This window comes from Planococcus citri, chromosome 3 (assembly GCF_950023065.1).
Source record: "Planococcus citri chromosome 3, ihPlaCitr1.1, whole genome shotgun sequence".
Classification (NCBI taxonomy): Eukaryota; Metazoa; Arthropoda; class Insecta; order Hemiptera; family Pseudococcidae; genus Planococcus; species Planococcus citri.
Window position 1 is genome coordinate 78,974,266 of NC_088679.1, and position 15,779 is coordinate 78,990,044.

Below are 15,779 nucleotides of genomic sequence, written 5' to 3' on the forward strand. Positions count from 1 at the left end.
GATTTTTGAAAAAGTTTACTGCAACCTGTCAAAATGGGTTAAAATTTCGCGAGGAAATCAAATATTTCCGTGAAAATGTTCTTTGAGAATTTTTTAAGAATTTTGAGCCTCAGAATATTGAGTCATGATTTTTGGGATTTTAAAAAAAATTTACTGCAACTTATCGAAAAGGTTAAAAATTTTAGAAAAAATCAAAACTTTTTCATAAAAATATCGGCTTTGAGAAAAAAAGAAAAAAATCGATATTATTAAATGCATTTATATTTTGAGTAAGTACCATAATCATAACAAACGACAAAAACCGTACAAAATGAAAATAAATAAAACAAAACCAAGAAAAGTAATAATTATAGAAATAATAATGTGGTAATAACAAATTGAGATAATATACATTACGAGTATATAAATTTAAACCCTTCGAGTTTTTAAATTCACGTGAGCAAATGAGTGCTTCTACGAGTACACTATTAACGAGTAGAGAAACATCTATGGCGTTGCCCTTTTTTACCACGAATACGACATATTGTTTTCATTATAAATTAGCTTTGTTCTTTTTAGCAATATTCAAACCGTTTCTCAAACGTTCGCCGAATTCAGCATCGACCAATGAGAAATTTTTAACCGCTCTTTCCTAAAAAAAATTAAACAAATGAACGATTATATTACGCATACTTTTCATATTTCTCGATGAAATTGAAATCGTAAGTACGGTAATTTATGTTGCTACAAACCTGAATGAAGTCAACAGCGTCTTTCAAACCTGCGACGATATTTTCAACCAATCTGGCACGTTCGTCTTCGCGAAGAACATTTTTCCAAAACTGTTTCGGTTGTTCGAAGTTATTTTCGTCGCCGGATTCGTATCTGGGAAAAAAAATTACAAAATGTAAATTTTATTTCATTTTCAGTTCACTACAATTTGAGCTTCTGAAAGGCAGATGGATAAAAAAAGACTCGATTCGAATAATGATTACTGAAAACACACCTGTCAACAACTCCTTCTACATTGAATGGTACAATTTTACCCTTCGGGCTGGGCTGCGGTCCTCCAAAACTATTGGGGAAATAATTAGGCGCACCCTCTTGATTATGATAAGCTTGAGGACCATCTCTCTGGTGATTGGTAACACTGACGCGATACGGGCAATTAACCGGTAACTGAAGATGATTAGGTCCTAATCTATGACGATGAGTATCGCTGTACGAGAATAAACGACCCTAAAAGTGAAACGAGATAAATCAATTAGTCGAATAATGTGGTTATTTTCATATTCCATCAATCCAGCAGATAAATATCGACATACTTGTAACATTTTATCAGGACTGGGTTCGATGCCGGGAATCATATGATTAGGAGCAAATGCCAGCTGTTCAACGTCGGCGAAATAATTGGTCGGGTTCTTGTTCAAGACCATTTTACCGACTTCAATTAACGGGCAATCCGAATGCGGCCATACCTACGACGAGTATAAATAAGCGAGTGAAATTGACATACGATGACATGACGACGCAATGCAATCAAGTCGCGTCAGTCGTCATAAATATTCATCGCAATTACCTTGGTCAAGTCGAAAGGATTGTATTTGGATGTTTTAGCTTGTTCTAATGTCATAATTTGAATATACAAAGTCCAAGTCGGGAAATCTCCTTTGGCGATAGCGTTGTATAGATCGCGAATACTATAATCTGGATCCGAAGATGCGATTTCGGCTGCTTTATCGACTGGTAAATTCTTTACTTTTTGAACAGGCTATAAAAAAAAAATGAAAACTCAAATTTTAGAAAAAAACCTATTTTGATGGGGATATCGAAACATCGTCGTCGTGATGATTTTCATTCTTACTTTGAAGTGGAATTTACACCAAAATGCTTCGCCGTTTGCGTTGACCATTTTGAAAGTATGGCTACCGTATCCGTTCATGTGTCTGTAACCGTCGGGTATTCCACGATCCGAAAACAAGAACATTACTTGATGGGTTGTTTCTGGACGTAAAGTAATAAAATCCCAGAACATGTCAGCGTCCTGAAAGAATATTTACGTAAAATTCCATAAATCTGTGTCGCCTGTGTTGGATTTTTTTGAAATGTTTTTGTCAATTTTAATCACCTTTAAATGCGTTACTGGGTTTCTTTTTTGAGTATGGATGAAGCTCGGAAACAGGATGGGATCTCTGACGAAAAATATCGGCGTGTTGTTTCCAACCAAATCCCATATTCCATCAGGGGTGTAGAATTTGACAGCAAATCCACGTGGATCACTACAGAGAGAAAAAAACACGTAGGTATTATTTGATCATTTTTATCGCAATTTTTATCTCTGTAAAAAAATGTAAATCATTGTAGCACATCGAATTTTTGTAAGGTGAGGGGAAGAGAGCGTAAAAAATATCCCTCGAAATTATAATCATTTGCATCGCTGACAAATCATTCGTATATTTCCTTTTTCTCCATAATCTGCTTTTATCTGGATTCAGTTTCAATAAAAATTACATTTTCGAATCTAAAAACTAGAAACTAGATAGATCCATAATTTTCCAATAGCTCAACATCAACCATCATTAAACGATTCAGTAACAAACTGGCTGTACAAAAGAAGAATGGAAATCATTGAAAAAGACTTACCAATAGAAGAGGACGTAGAAAAGGAGTGGGTATGCCTGAAAACTATTGTACAGAGAGCAGCAGAGGAGGCACTAGGAAAAAGATCAAGAAGACAAAACCACAAAAAGCTGAAAATCTGGAATGACAAACTATCAAGAGAAGTGAAGAGGAAACAAAACCTTTTCCGGAAGTGGATGAGCTCAAAGAATGGACAAGACAAAGGAAGCTACAAAGAACAGTGCCTCAACAGGGTGTCTAACAAAATCTGGAAACTAAAAAGAAGGACTTTAGAAGGACCTTGGAAGGACCTTTTGGAAGGACATTTTCAAAATTGAAATAATCTGCTGTGAAAAATTGATATCTAATTCAAAACGTAAAACATCATTTTTTAAGCAAAAAGTTGATTTTCATAGCTTCAAAACTTTCAAATCTTCAATGTTTTCAGAAAATAACATAAGGTAGGTAATAGGTATTTATTATATCCAAAAATACGAGTTAACGCTCCAGCGAAGCGAGGGCAAAAATTTTGAAAATTCACAATTCCTGAGGGGCAAACCAGCATTATTTTTGATTTGAGGAATCAATTTTTCTACTCTCTAACTTCAGTTAGAGAAAAGAGAAGAAAAAAAATCTAGCCTGAGCGAAGCGAGGGCGAAATCTGTGAAAAATTGATAAAATGAGATGTAAAACAACGCCATTCCTAATTTTGATCAAATGACAGAATTATTTGAAAATTTGAAAAAAAGAAGGACCTTCGGGCAAAAAGGAGGACTTTTTACTGACTTTTTCGAAAAGAAGGACCCATATGCAAAAAGACAAACTTTTACTGACTAGAAGGACCAGAAGGACCGTTAGACACCCTGCTCAAGACAAAAAAGATGATAAGAGAAACACGACAGGAACAATATGAAAGGTTTGTGGCAAACATGGAGAGGGACACATATAAACTGAAACCAAAAGTGTACAAAATGATCAAAAGAATATCGGAAGATGAGGTACACAGAGCCAACATTGCCCCACCAGACTGTGGAAAAAATGGTCGAATACTATGTGAACCTATGGAGTGATGAAATTGAAGTGGCAAACCATGAGGAGAACAAGTATGAGCCATTCTCTTGGGAAGAGCTAGATGGAGCCTTGAAAAGCTCCAGAAATGGAAAAGCCCCAGGCAGTGATAAATTACCAACAGACTTATTCAAGAACGCCACAATAACTGTTAAGAAGAGACTGCTAGCTTTCTATAATAAAATATTATCAGGTGTGACCATACCAGAAGACTTCCACATCCACACTACAATTGAAGGGCTAATGGTGAAAGTCACCTTAGTCAGCAGTGATTTTTTGTACAAATCAATGAAAACATTGTTGTCCTGCTTCAATGATAATGTAAAAACTTCATGGTCAAGTCAAGTATTAAAAAAACATCTTCAACTATCCCAGAATGCATTACAATACTCATTTTTCTCTTTAAAATTGATAAAATATGAAAAAAAAATGTTTAAAGTTGTGTGAACAAAAAATGACTAGGGCGACTTTCACAATTAGCCCTTCAATTGTAATACCCATCTTCAGAAAAGGAGACCGAAATGACCCAGGAAACTACCGTGGAATTAGCCTACTAAATGCTGCTTACAAAATACTTGCAAAGATGCTAGCAAGAAGAATCAAGAGCCATGCGGAGCCAATAATATTGGAATGCCAAAATGGATTTCAAAAGGGAAGATCATGCATAGATGGAGTATATGCAACAAAGCTGTTGATGGAGGAGAGACGAGAATATAACCTAGAGACCCACATGTGCTTTGTTGATCTGGAGAAGGCGTATGATCGAGTACGAAGGAAGAAGTTGTTTGAAATCCTGAGGAAAATCAAAGTGAATGAACAAATAGTACGCCTAATTGAAGAAATATACACGGATATTCGGATAATGTAATAAGAGTAAGATCTGGAAACATGTTGGAAGCAAAGAAGATAGGAAGAGGAGTGTGACAGGGATGCCCAATGTCATGTACCTAGTCTGTTCAACATCTACTTTGATGACATGATTAAAGAATGGCTGAAAACCAAGCCAAAAGGGCTAGACATCAACAACACCCATGTCAATACCCTGCTGTTTGCTGATGATCATGTGGTCTTTGCTGACAATGAAGATGACTTGCAGAGAGCAATGTACAACCTTCAGAAAGTAGCTGATAAGTACAGAATGAGTATCTCGTCGTCAAAAACAAAGGTGATGGCCCTCGAGGGGAAAGAGCCAATACACAGTAAAATCGTTGTAAATGGACTGCCAGTGGAACAAGTTAAAAGCTTTAAATATCTCGGATGTGAGTTGTCATAAGAAGGAGAAGTTGACACACAATTTAAGATTAGTACATTCCTGAGAGTAAGCGGAGCTATAAAGTATAAACCGAGCCATACCTCCAAGAAAAGTCAGAGCCAAAACTCGAATAAGAATCTACAATATGCTGGCAAGACCAATGCTGCTGTATGGAAGTGAAACATGGACAATGAGAAAGGATATAAAAAGCAGAGTAACCGCAGCAGAAATGAGATTCATGCGAGCTACAGCAGGATATACTAGATGAGATAGGAAAAGGAACAAAGACATCCTGAAGGAGCTGGGAGCAGAGCCAATCATTAGACGAGTGAAAGATTATAGAAAGAAATGGTGAAAGCACGTCGACAGAATGCCTGATGAACGGTCCCTTCAAAAAGTCTAAGAGTATACTCCAACTGGCAGGAGGAGTAGAGGAAGACCGAAGAATGAAGAAAAGACTTGATGATACATTGGCGAGCAATTCTTCTACATTTTCCCAGACTGGCTGAACAGCTCACTGGGTCAAAGTTCAATGATGATGATTCTTTTTGTCTTCGAAGTGTTTTTTGGGGAGGGGGGGGGGCTTTGGAGGGGCACAGAGAAGTCGAATCTGGAACCGAATAGATGATCGTAATAACAAGGGACCCCAAAATATACCATCAGCCAACATTTTAACTGCTGAAGTTTATTTTTCAATTTTTGGAGGATTTTTAAAAATTCTGACTTGAACCAAAAATTTAAAAAAATGTCAAAATTATACCTACCAAATTGACCTAAAGCTAATTTATTACCATCTGTTTACCCCTTTCGATCAATTAAGGCACATATTTTCAAAATGTTTTTAATCCTGTTCCAATCCAAAATTTTCTCCAGAGATTGAAAAAAAAATGAAAAAAATTATCGTTCGCGAAGGTGTGAACGAAAAAAGTTTAAATTTGATTAATCTGCTATTTTTGACTTCTCGAGTAAATTCGTAATAATTTTGATATATTTTGAAGCCTCCAGGAGATTTTGATTTTTTCATGTTTCTCAAAATTGCACTTGAGAAAATTTTGGATTTGAGCAGACACAGAAAGTTTTCAAAAAATGTGCCATAATCGATTAATGGTTCACAAAAATGGCGAATCCGAGTACATAGGTGCTGATTTTCATTTTGATCCCATTTACAGAATTTTTTTCAAAAACTGAAAAATCCAAAAATTCGCTACAGGCTCCAAACCGTTCGAAACCATTACCAACCGACTCGAGAGGTCAAAAATAAAGTAAAACCCAAATTTCACCTTTCTAGGTCAATTTGGTGGAATTTTAATTTTTCCGGCCCATATTTTTGGCCTGAATTTAAATTTTCAAAAATTCGTCAAAAATTGAAAAAATGAATTTCAGCTCCCGAAATGCTGACTATTGATGTGTTAAGAATGGAATCATACTACGTCAACGTTGCAGTTCATTAATTTTGCAGAATTCTTATTCATATCATCGATCTGACTCAACGACCCCTCGCCTACTTTCAATGCTTAATGTTTTTTCAATCATCGTTTACATATACAATGTAAGTCAACTTCAACGAGGTCGATGGACCGACCGACCGACAGACGACAATTCGCATCAAAGAATTACTCAACCCTGAACTGCCAACAGCCGGCGGCTTTTTACACTATAAGGCTAAACTAGAGCACGTCGTAGAACTTACATACATTCAGTATACGAGTATATGTACAATAATAATACAAATATGCTCACCGTACTGTATCTGCAGAGCCACTTTCACCGCCTACGGTAGAAAACCGTACAGCAAGGTCGGTTCGTTGACCAATTTTAGAAAAAACGCACGCTTTCGTGTATTTTGTAATATCGTGGGTGCACTCGAAATATCCGAACGCGCCTTTAAAATAGAAAAAACAACGAAACAATAATATTGCATAATTGATAATCAAGTTCAAAATTAAAGAAATAGTACGAGAAGGTGCGACTCACCTGCGCCTTTTGCATGCACCACTCGTTCAGGAATACGTTCTCGGTCGAAGTGAGTAATTTCATCGATGAAGTCTGAATCTTGGAGTAAAATAGGCCCTTGAGGACCAGCCGTTAAAGAGGCACTACCAGTGGCAAAAGGGGCCCCATAGCCGGTAACCAAAGTGTCCGTTTTCTGAAATCAATAAATTAAGATTTAAATTATGAGCATTATTCAGTGTCATTTTTATACATAACATTATCAACTCAAACTCAAACTAAAAAATTTGCTACTCGAAAGTTGAAATAAATAGAGAACAACATGCTCTGTCGAAATTGGGCACCCATTTAACTTTAAGGCGATTCGTACCTTTTTGGAAACTGGTTCATGAGTTTGAAAATATTTCAAAGTAATTTAATTCAAATTTCAAACGAAAAGTTATGCTAATTGCAAAAAGTATGATGTTGGTTTATAATACTTAAAAGAAAAAATTATTCATTTTTCAAAATATAAGCATCAGCGTGAAAATAGAAAAAAAATCACTGATATGGTTCTCAAAATTGACGAGTTGTAAGGAATGTCACAGAGTTGAAAAATCTAGAGAAAAATCATGTAAAAATATATCACCAGCCAAAATTTTAGGGATTTTTGAAAATCTTTGGACCAAAAATGATAAAAATCCAAATCTTGCCAAATTGACCTAAAAGGCTAAAATTTGGGAAATACGCAATTTTCGACCCGCCCAATCGATTAAAAACGGATTCGAATTTCGAACTTTATTTTATGATTTTTTTCAAAGTTCAATAAAAAGTGCTGCGAACAGTCCAACTAATTGTAAGTAAGAAAAATATTTTTTTTTTTTCAATGATAAAGAAGTATTAAAAATCTAAAAAAGAAATCAATAATAAATTTTCCAAAATCCATTTTTGCGCTAAAATTGCTCCAAATGATCTATTTTTTTGAGAAAACCCCTTCCCTCGATCACCCAAACAGTATTGGTCTCCTTATTTGAAGCCTCAAGGCCCAAAGTTGGAATAATGGCACAAAACAGGGGTAAAGTAAAGTCTTCCCTCCAAGGAAAAAATTTGCTTAAAACTTGATTATGAAAATGCCGTTGATAGGAATTTTTTTTCAAGTTTTCAGAAGTCTGACATAATTTTAGGAACTCATCACTTAAACAAAAATTAGTACTTTGAAGATTTTTAACAGGGTTGTACAAAAACGTGTTTTAAAAAAAAAACTTAAAAATGTTTTTTTTTTGTTTTAAAACAGGTTTTTTTCTTGTTTGAAACTATGTGTTTAAAACGTGTTTTAAACACAAATTCATTTGTTTTGGGTTCACCAGACATCAATTTTTAAGATGTGGTGTCATAAAATAGCTATAAAGCTCAAGAAATATTGAAAAATTGGAATCAAAACACAAAATTGGTCTCTAAAAATACAGTTTGTTCAATTTCACTTTTTTTCAACAAGAAACTAAAAAAAAAACGCATTTTTTTAGGAAAGTGGAGTTGAAAAAAAACACGTTTAAAACAAAAAAAACACTGTTTAAACGGTTTCAAACGGTTTCTTCTGCTTAAAACATAGTTCTGGTTTTTTTTTCATTTGTTTTAAACATGTACAACCCTGATTTTGAATCGATCCCCCCCTTCCCACTCAAAAATATAGGTACCTATCTCGGTTAAAATTACCAATGATTACCAAATGACAACTTATCAAAAATTTACCAACAATTACCAGTAATTACCCAAAAATTACCTGTAAATTACCAGTAATTTACCAAAAACATTACCAGTGATTTACCAAAAACATTACCAGTGATTTACCAAAAAATTACCAGTAAATAGTAACTTACCATAAAATTGGCAAAAATTACCAGTAATTTACCAAAAACCACCAGTAAGTTATTTACCAAAAAATAACCAGTAATTTACTAAAAATTAAAGATTATTCAAAAATTACCGTATTTTGCCAAATCTTACCAGTAATTTACCAAAAAATTGGCAAAAATTACCAGTAATTCGCCAAAAAATTACCGGTAAGTTACCGAAAAATGAAGATTATTCAAAAATTACCATATATGTACATATTGTGATATTGCCAAATATTACCAGTAATTTACGAAAAAGTTGGCAAAAATTACCAGTAATTTACCAAATTTACCAAAAAATTACCAGTAATTTACCAAATTTGCCAAAAAATTACCAGTAATTTACCAAAAAATAAAATTACCAATAATTTACCAAAAAATTGGCCAATATTACCAGTAAGTAAGTTACCAAAAATCATCAGTATGTAATTTACCAAAGAACAAGGATTATTCAAAAATGACCAGTATTTTGTCAAAAATGATCAGTTATGATGTACTAAAAATACCAAAAACGTCCCCAAAATTTGCCAGTGATTTACCTACCTAAAATTTGTAGCATTTTAATTGACCAAAAATTAGTTACCCTTAATTTGCGAGCCAAAAATATTGATAGGATAGGAGCTGTACCTACAGGATTTTTCTCAACTTTTAAAAATGAAAATGTCAGAAAGTAGTTTTTGAGAATTTGTCATTAATACTTATCAAAAATTTATTTGTTTCTTTTTACAAGTTTTTAAAAGAGTTAGACACTAAAGAAAAATTTCAAGGAATTCAAGGTGCTTGAAATAATTATGGTAGGCACTTCATCATATTCTTTTGATATTTTTCTCTCATGCTCTGAGAGAAGGATGGCTCCATACTAGAGGACCAACATTGTTTAGTTAGCTAAGGAAGATTTCATTATGGAAAGGGGATTATTTGAAAAAAGTTTTACACAGAAATCGAAACACTATATTTTCAGTCATTGAATTTTCTGACCCCCCCCCCCCCCCCCTGGTTGAAGACTATGCAGAATACCAACGTAATTTAGAAAGGGGGGAATTTTATTTTTTTTGGTTTTTAAGCATTGAGGTAAAAAAGAGGTCACTGGACTTGTATTTAGAAAAATGCTGATATAAAAATTATAAAACTTTATTTAAAATTGTTTTACAATTTTGTCTGAAGAGCTTCTGGAGAGATTTAATTCTCATTTCGAGGGAATAAAATACTCAGGGATTTCTTTTTTTTCATTCGAACGAACAACTTTGAGGGATGGGATCATGTCACAAGTATAAATAAAGACCACCCTCTCTGCCCCCTCCCCCAAATTGATAAATTCATTCAAATTTAATCGTTTCTTAAATTTTGAGCTCTAATTCATTTTTATAATTAAAAATCAACGAATAGCGTACAAAATAATCAGAAGTGTACGTCAAAAAACAACAAGTGCAATTGAAAAGGCAGCATTGACTCGAACTCTAACTATTATTACATTACTCTAGTGTGAAAAAATGCTTGGCAAATGCAGCTCAAAAGCTTCCAATCAAAACGATTTGAATTTCGTATTATATTATTGACCATTCGATTTAGTCACATTAGGTAACTTTTCTGTCATAGCAACGAGGAAAAAGACAAAGATAATTTGTTGATATTATACACAAAATAGGCATCATTTATCAATAATTTGCTCAATAAACAAAGACTAATTTATTTTAAGGACTCGATCGTTTAGGTAAGGTTGCAAGAAAAGACTTGGATGACAAAACAAACAACCAAGTAACAACGAACATCGTATAAAGTTGAGCAATTCAAGTATATTATAGGTACGAGTTCCCACAATGTAAGTTTATAGGTAGGTTAGATACCTTCAATTACTCGGATTATTGTAGTCAAAAGTTTCGGCATTCGGCTCCACGTGATATTATTTACCGAATAAGTAATAGATATTTTTTAACACCGATGTAATAAGTAATAATCAACATCGATGTTGAAATTTTATTAGGATAGGTATACACGTAACAAAAGGTACCATTTATACGTTCGGGTAGGTACTTTTATAATAGATTAATCGTTTATTATGCTTATTCTTTAAACTGTCTAATTGAAGGTAGACAGAGAGGATCGATAAAAGCAATTTCAAAATAGACCGAAAGAGACAGACAGTCTACGAGAATCGAGTACACATTTACCAGGTCGAAAAGCAAAACCGGTCGGACGAGATAGACATCATAGAGGCATAGCAGCTTAAAATAAAAATACATCGTTGGAATCCATGGTCTGTCTGTTATTGTCTTATGTAATAAGTCTGCTGTATTCAGAAAATTTCGACACAAGGATCTAAATGGAATCCTATAGAGAAGAGAAATAGATTTTCGTAAATTTTGGTAGTCCATATTTAAAGAAAAGAAACGTTCTTATTACTGATAGAAATCATACAAAGTCTTCGTAAATTTTACGAAATTGGCAGACTAAAAATCAAATTGAAAATTTGTCTAACGAAGAGATGAACCATAAATTAGAGCAACAGACCCTCCTCCCTCCTTCCTGGTCCCTTCAACATCGCAGGCCTGTTATGTAAGATATTGATCGACATTATCTTTTGGACTTTGTTCAAAATAAAAACGGTATCGCGTAATGGAAAAATAAACGAAATTTTCGGATAAAATTAGAAAACCACAGAAGCCATATCTGGGTTTAATTTTCGAATACTCCTCGAACGATACAAACATGAAAAAATTGAAATTACCATCGCGAAAGACGAAACTGATAAAATATGTCTTGTAATTCGTTCGAGTATTTTACGTAAAAGAAATTCCAAGTCTGTTTTATTTATTTATCGACTCGTAGTTCTCAACCTAGCTATGTCTTTTCAACCATAATGACCTGCGTTACTTAAAATACCTTTCTTATATCAACATTTTATAATAATAAATCAAATAATACGTCCTCGTGAGAAAAAAAAAACTGGCATTACGATTTTAATAAACAAACAAATTTTATCCTAATTCACTTAAGAGTCGAACCGAAGTTACGAAGGTATAAAATTTATCTTTATGAGAATCAGAAAACAGCTAATAAGAAAACGAAGTTTCCTCCTATTCGTTAGAAGGATAAATAAAATTGAAAACACTGTGTACTTAGACCAACAAATCAACATCGGTCTGGTCGAAAATAAATTTGAAATTCAAATCGTAATGATTTCAAGACGCAGACAATGACACTAACGTAGTCATACTCGACACAATCAATCATTCCACAAATGGTACTCAGCCAAGAATTTTTTCCCTGTTCCGTGTAATTGGCTGACTTGATACAAATAAAAAACAAGCAAAACAAAACGAAAAATTAGTCATAATTACAGGTAATTAGGTAGGTATTAGGTAAGGAAGGATAATGATAATGGTTTTAAGAATGTGATTTTACCTTCGAGTTATTCCGAGTCGATTTGACCAGGATTTCGAAGTAATACGTATCTTTTTTGTTTTCAAAACTTATCCATTCAATAAGGTAAGGAATTTGCCATAAAGTTTGTTCCCAGCAAACTTCTGGTAGAGAGCGAGGGGGGGAGAAGGACTGCATTCGACTCAACAATAAATGGCAATACTCTACATAAATTGGAGGACCACCGTAAACCAAATTTCAGGTGCCAAAGTTAATTTTTGGAGTTTTGAAAATTTGAAAATTCAAAAAGAAGCTGTTTTAAGGGCAATTTTTTAAACTTTTTTTTTATAAAGAATAAATTTTTTCAAGAAAAGTGAATCAATGTGCATAATTCTTCAATTCAACTCCCACACATCAACACCTCGCTAGTTTTGAGGGATTCTGGAGCCTCCAGCATTTTTTTTGTTTTCTTTAGAAATTCAAAATCGCCTTGGAAAGGTCAAAAATGAACTCAGGGGCCAATAAATTTTGGTCAGGGCTTATTGAGTACCTTCTCGACCGTTCAAAAAGGTTATCACAAAACTCTAGGAGAGTGAGCTCGAAAGCAAATTTTTGGTCAATTTGTGAATTCCAGAAAATTTTTGAAAAAATCGAATTTTCAAAGAAGAAACGTAGTGAGAGGGATTTTTAGTGAGATTAAACTGACCTTGTTGGAGTCTCCAGCGAGTTCTCAAATTTTCGGAGAAAATTTTTAAAAAATGCTGGAGGCTCCAGAATGGCCCGAAACGAGTATTTGTTGATATGGGAGAGTTGAATTGAAGGAATTATTTACATTGGTTCACTTTGCTTCAGAAAACTTTCATTTCAAGAAAAAGTTTGAAAATCGATTTCAAAACATTTTCTTTAAATTTTCTAAAATTTTCAAAAATCCAAAAATGAACTTTTAGAACTTAAAATTATGGTTAGGGGAGTTTTAAGACGAGCTCTTTCGATCTAGCCGGGTTTCGTCCAAAATCAGAGAGGTTACTTTAAAATGATTCGAATTTTCAAAAAGTGAAATGCATAGGTATTCGATTTTTGCCTGTTTGGAGAATTTTTGAAACCCCTTTGACCAAAAATGAGGGGAAAACACAAAATTTCGATCAATTCACCCAGAAAGCTGAAAGTTTGCATGTGTCTTCTTTTCGACTTACCTATTTGATTGAAAAATGTTTCGAGCTGTTTCGATCAGTTCTGGAGCTTCCAGAAAATTTTTGGAAATTGAAATTCCCACAAAATTTTATCCAATGAATTTGGAAAATAAAAATTCCTCAATACTCACCTTCATTCAGAGTCGATTAAAGGTGAATTAAAACCGTTCTGGAGCCTCCAGCTGTACTTTGGAAATTAGACTTGAAAAATGGTGTGTAATCAGTTTCACTTTTTTCACAATAATAATGGAAATTTTTGAAAATCTGGAATTTTCAAAGTATGGCTGGAGGCTCCAGAACAGTTTGAAACCATTTTCAATGAACTAAGCAAATTGAAATTAGGGTACAGAGTAAACTTTAGCTTTCCAAATTCACTGGAAGGAATTTTATAGGAACTTTCAGAAATTATCCGAAGATTCCAAAATGTCTCAAAACCATTTTGAACCATTTCTAATCGATTCGGCGAGTCCAAAAGAGGATAATTCACCATACATCTGTAAAATGCACTTTAGATATGGCAGATATTTGAAAAAAAAGTTGAGTAAAATCAATGGACGGTAACTTCGAAGATAGTATTTTTTTTTGATGGAGTTAATTGACCCTTTCAATATTAGATTCTTCATTAATCCAAAACCACGATTTTTTTTTCAAAAATTAGCTGTTATCTCAATTATAATAATTTTCTGGTATCAGTTTTTCCCAAACTACAGACATTATCATTTGACATGACAATTAAATTGCTCATGTTCGTCATTTTCATCCGGACAATTAGTTATCAGTTGATAACACGCTCATTTTGACATAATTCAAAGCTAACGTTGAAAATGGTTAACAAAATATCTGCATTTGATATAATTTGGAACATGTAAGAAGTGCAGAGAATAGTGGATTTAAAAAACTGAACAAAATACTAATTTTGAATTCCAATTCTTCATCATTTTAAATTGAAGAAAGGTGAATTAAATTTCGTAATCTAATCAGCTGCACTTGGAACACAAACATGTATTTTTAATGATTTGTTCCAAAAAGGTAAAAAATGAGATGGTAAAATCGATAAATTCTCAATTATTCAGACCATTCGTTTATGAATAAAAAATATTGTTTTCAGATTTACAGATGTTTCGTGACACAAACGACGTCAATTTTCAATAATAATTATGCATAATTTTCGGCGTCGTTGTTTTTTTTTCGAAATCTGATAATAAAAATCCATATTCTATTCTTAGAAAGCAATGAAGAATGAATTCGTCAAAGTGCAGGTGTAGCAAATTTGGTAGTCGAATAGGTAGTAATTAGTTCCCCTAATAATTTTAAAGCGTCGATATAATGAGCTGCCATCGAATAACTTAGCCCTAAATGGCCTCATTTCTTCGTTGCTCAGTTATCACGTTCTCAAACTCCAGTCAAAAAATTATAAATCGTTTGATTGTTTCTGACACTGAATCGAAACTTGGAATGAAATTTTTAGCAGTATCTCAGTTCTCACAGCAACGATGAAGCATCATAAATTCAGTTCATTCGGCAGGTTTGACGTTATCATCAGGTTTATGGTGCATAAGAATAAGTAACATTAAACCCTACAGAACGATAAGACTATCATAACAAGAAAGAGACAAAAATAAAGTATTTACCGTAGCGGACGATTTGAAATTCTGAAGTTGCTCAGCGGCAGGATCACGATTCGACATGATGATTTTCAAATCGAGTAAGATAGGATGAACAGCTAAAAATTTAGAGCTGTGTAAAAAGAAAAGGGAGATTAGTTTCGAGAAAAATTACGATATAAATTGAATAACGATGATGGAATAATTACACTTTGAAACGACCGTACAACCGTCAGCGAACAACTACAAGTGAAGTGAAATGAACTGAAACAATCGAATAAATTTTGAAATCATAAAATCATAAACGTAAAACGGGCATGAATCAACAAATGTTGTTTACCTTTTCATGTTGGCAACCAATTACGTTTCGCTTTTGAATGCTATGTTGAGCAATTCGCGTGCAGATTTTTATGGTGTGGTGATTCGATCTCGAATTCGACTAATTCGAGCTTCGCAAAAAACGAGAAAAAGATGATTAAAAGTAGAGTTATGAATTATTTTTAAATTTATCCACATTTCGATTCTCTTCTTTATTCGAAGTAGAACATTTCCAACTCTTCAAACCACTCATTTGGCCATTTTGAAAGCGAAAATTGAAACCGGTCTGCTGATGAACTTGCAACGATTACACACTCCTCTTCAAAAAAGTTCCTCAAAATGTTAAAACTAGCGGTAATGTTTTTTTCGGCTTACAGTGTTGTACGTTTATCAATTTTTTCTACTCTTCTGCATTCTCAATTTTTTTAATTTAATTTTTTTTCTTCATTATTTTTGAATAATTTCTTTAGATTATGATTGAATTATTTTCAAATAATTAAATAACATTTATTAAAAGTAGTTAAAATGATGAATCATTAAAATTAATCTAAAGAAAATGAAATTGAAC

At 33.5% G+C, this 15,779-nt stretch overlaps 1 protein-coding gene across 2 annotated transcripts; it reads right to left on the reverse strand.

Annotated features, from left to right (window-relative positions):
- Positions 1-243: 243 nt before the first annotated feature.
- On the reverse strand, positions 244-15,257 carry LOC135839554 (catalase-like). 2 transcript variants are annotated; one of them, XM_065355635.1, is made up of 11 exons: positions 15,103-15,257; positions 14,921-15,026; positions 6,893-7,064; positions 6,659-6,800; positions 2,108-2,258; positions 1,844-2,023; positions 1,559-1,750; positions 1,305-1,457; positions 986-1,218; positions 732-864; positions 244-631 (listed from the first exon to the last, which is right to left on the reverse strand). In XM_065355635.1, exons 2-11 carry the CDS (start codon positions 14,975-14,977, stop codon positions 533-535), a joined length of 1,512 nt encoding a protein of 503 aa, XP_065211707.1. In that variant the 5' UTR covers positions 14,978-15,026; positions 15,103-15,257; the 3' UTR covers positions 244-532. The 2 variants fall into 2 exon arrangements, with proteins under 2 accessions (XP_065211707.1, XP_065211708.1); XM_065355636.1 differs by having other exon boundaries at positions 14,921-15,200.
- Positions 15,258-15,779: the final 522 nt, after the last annotated feature.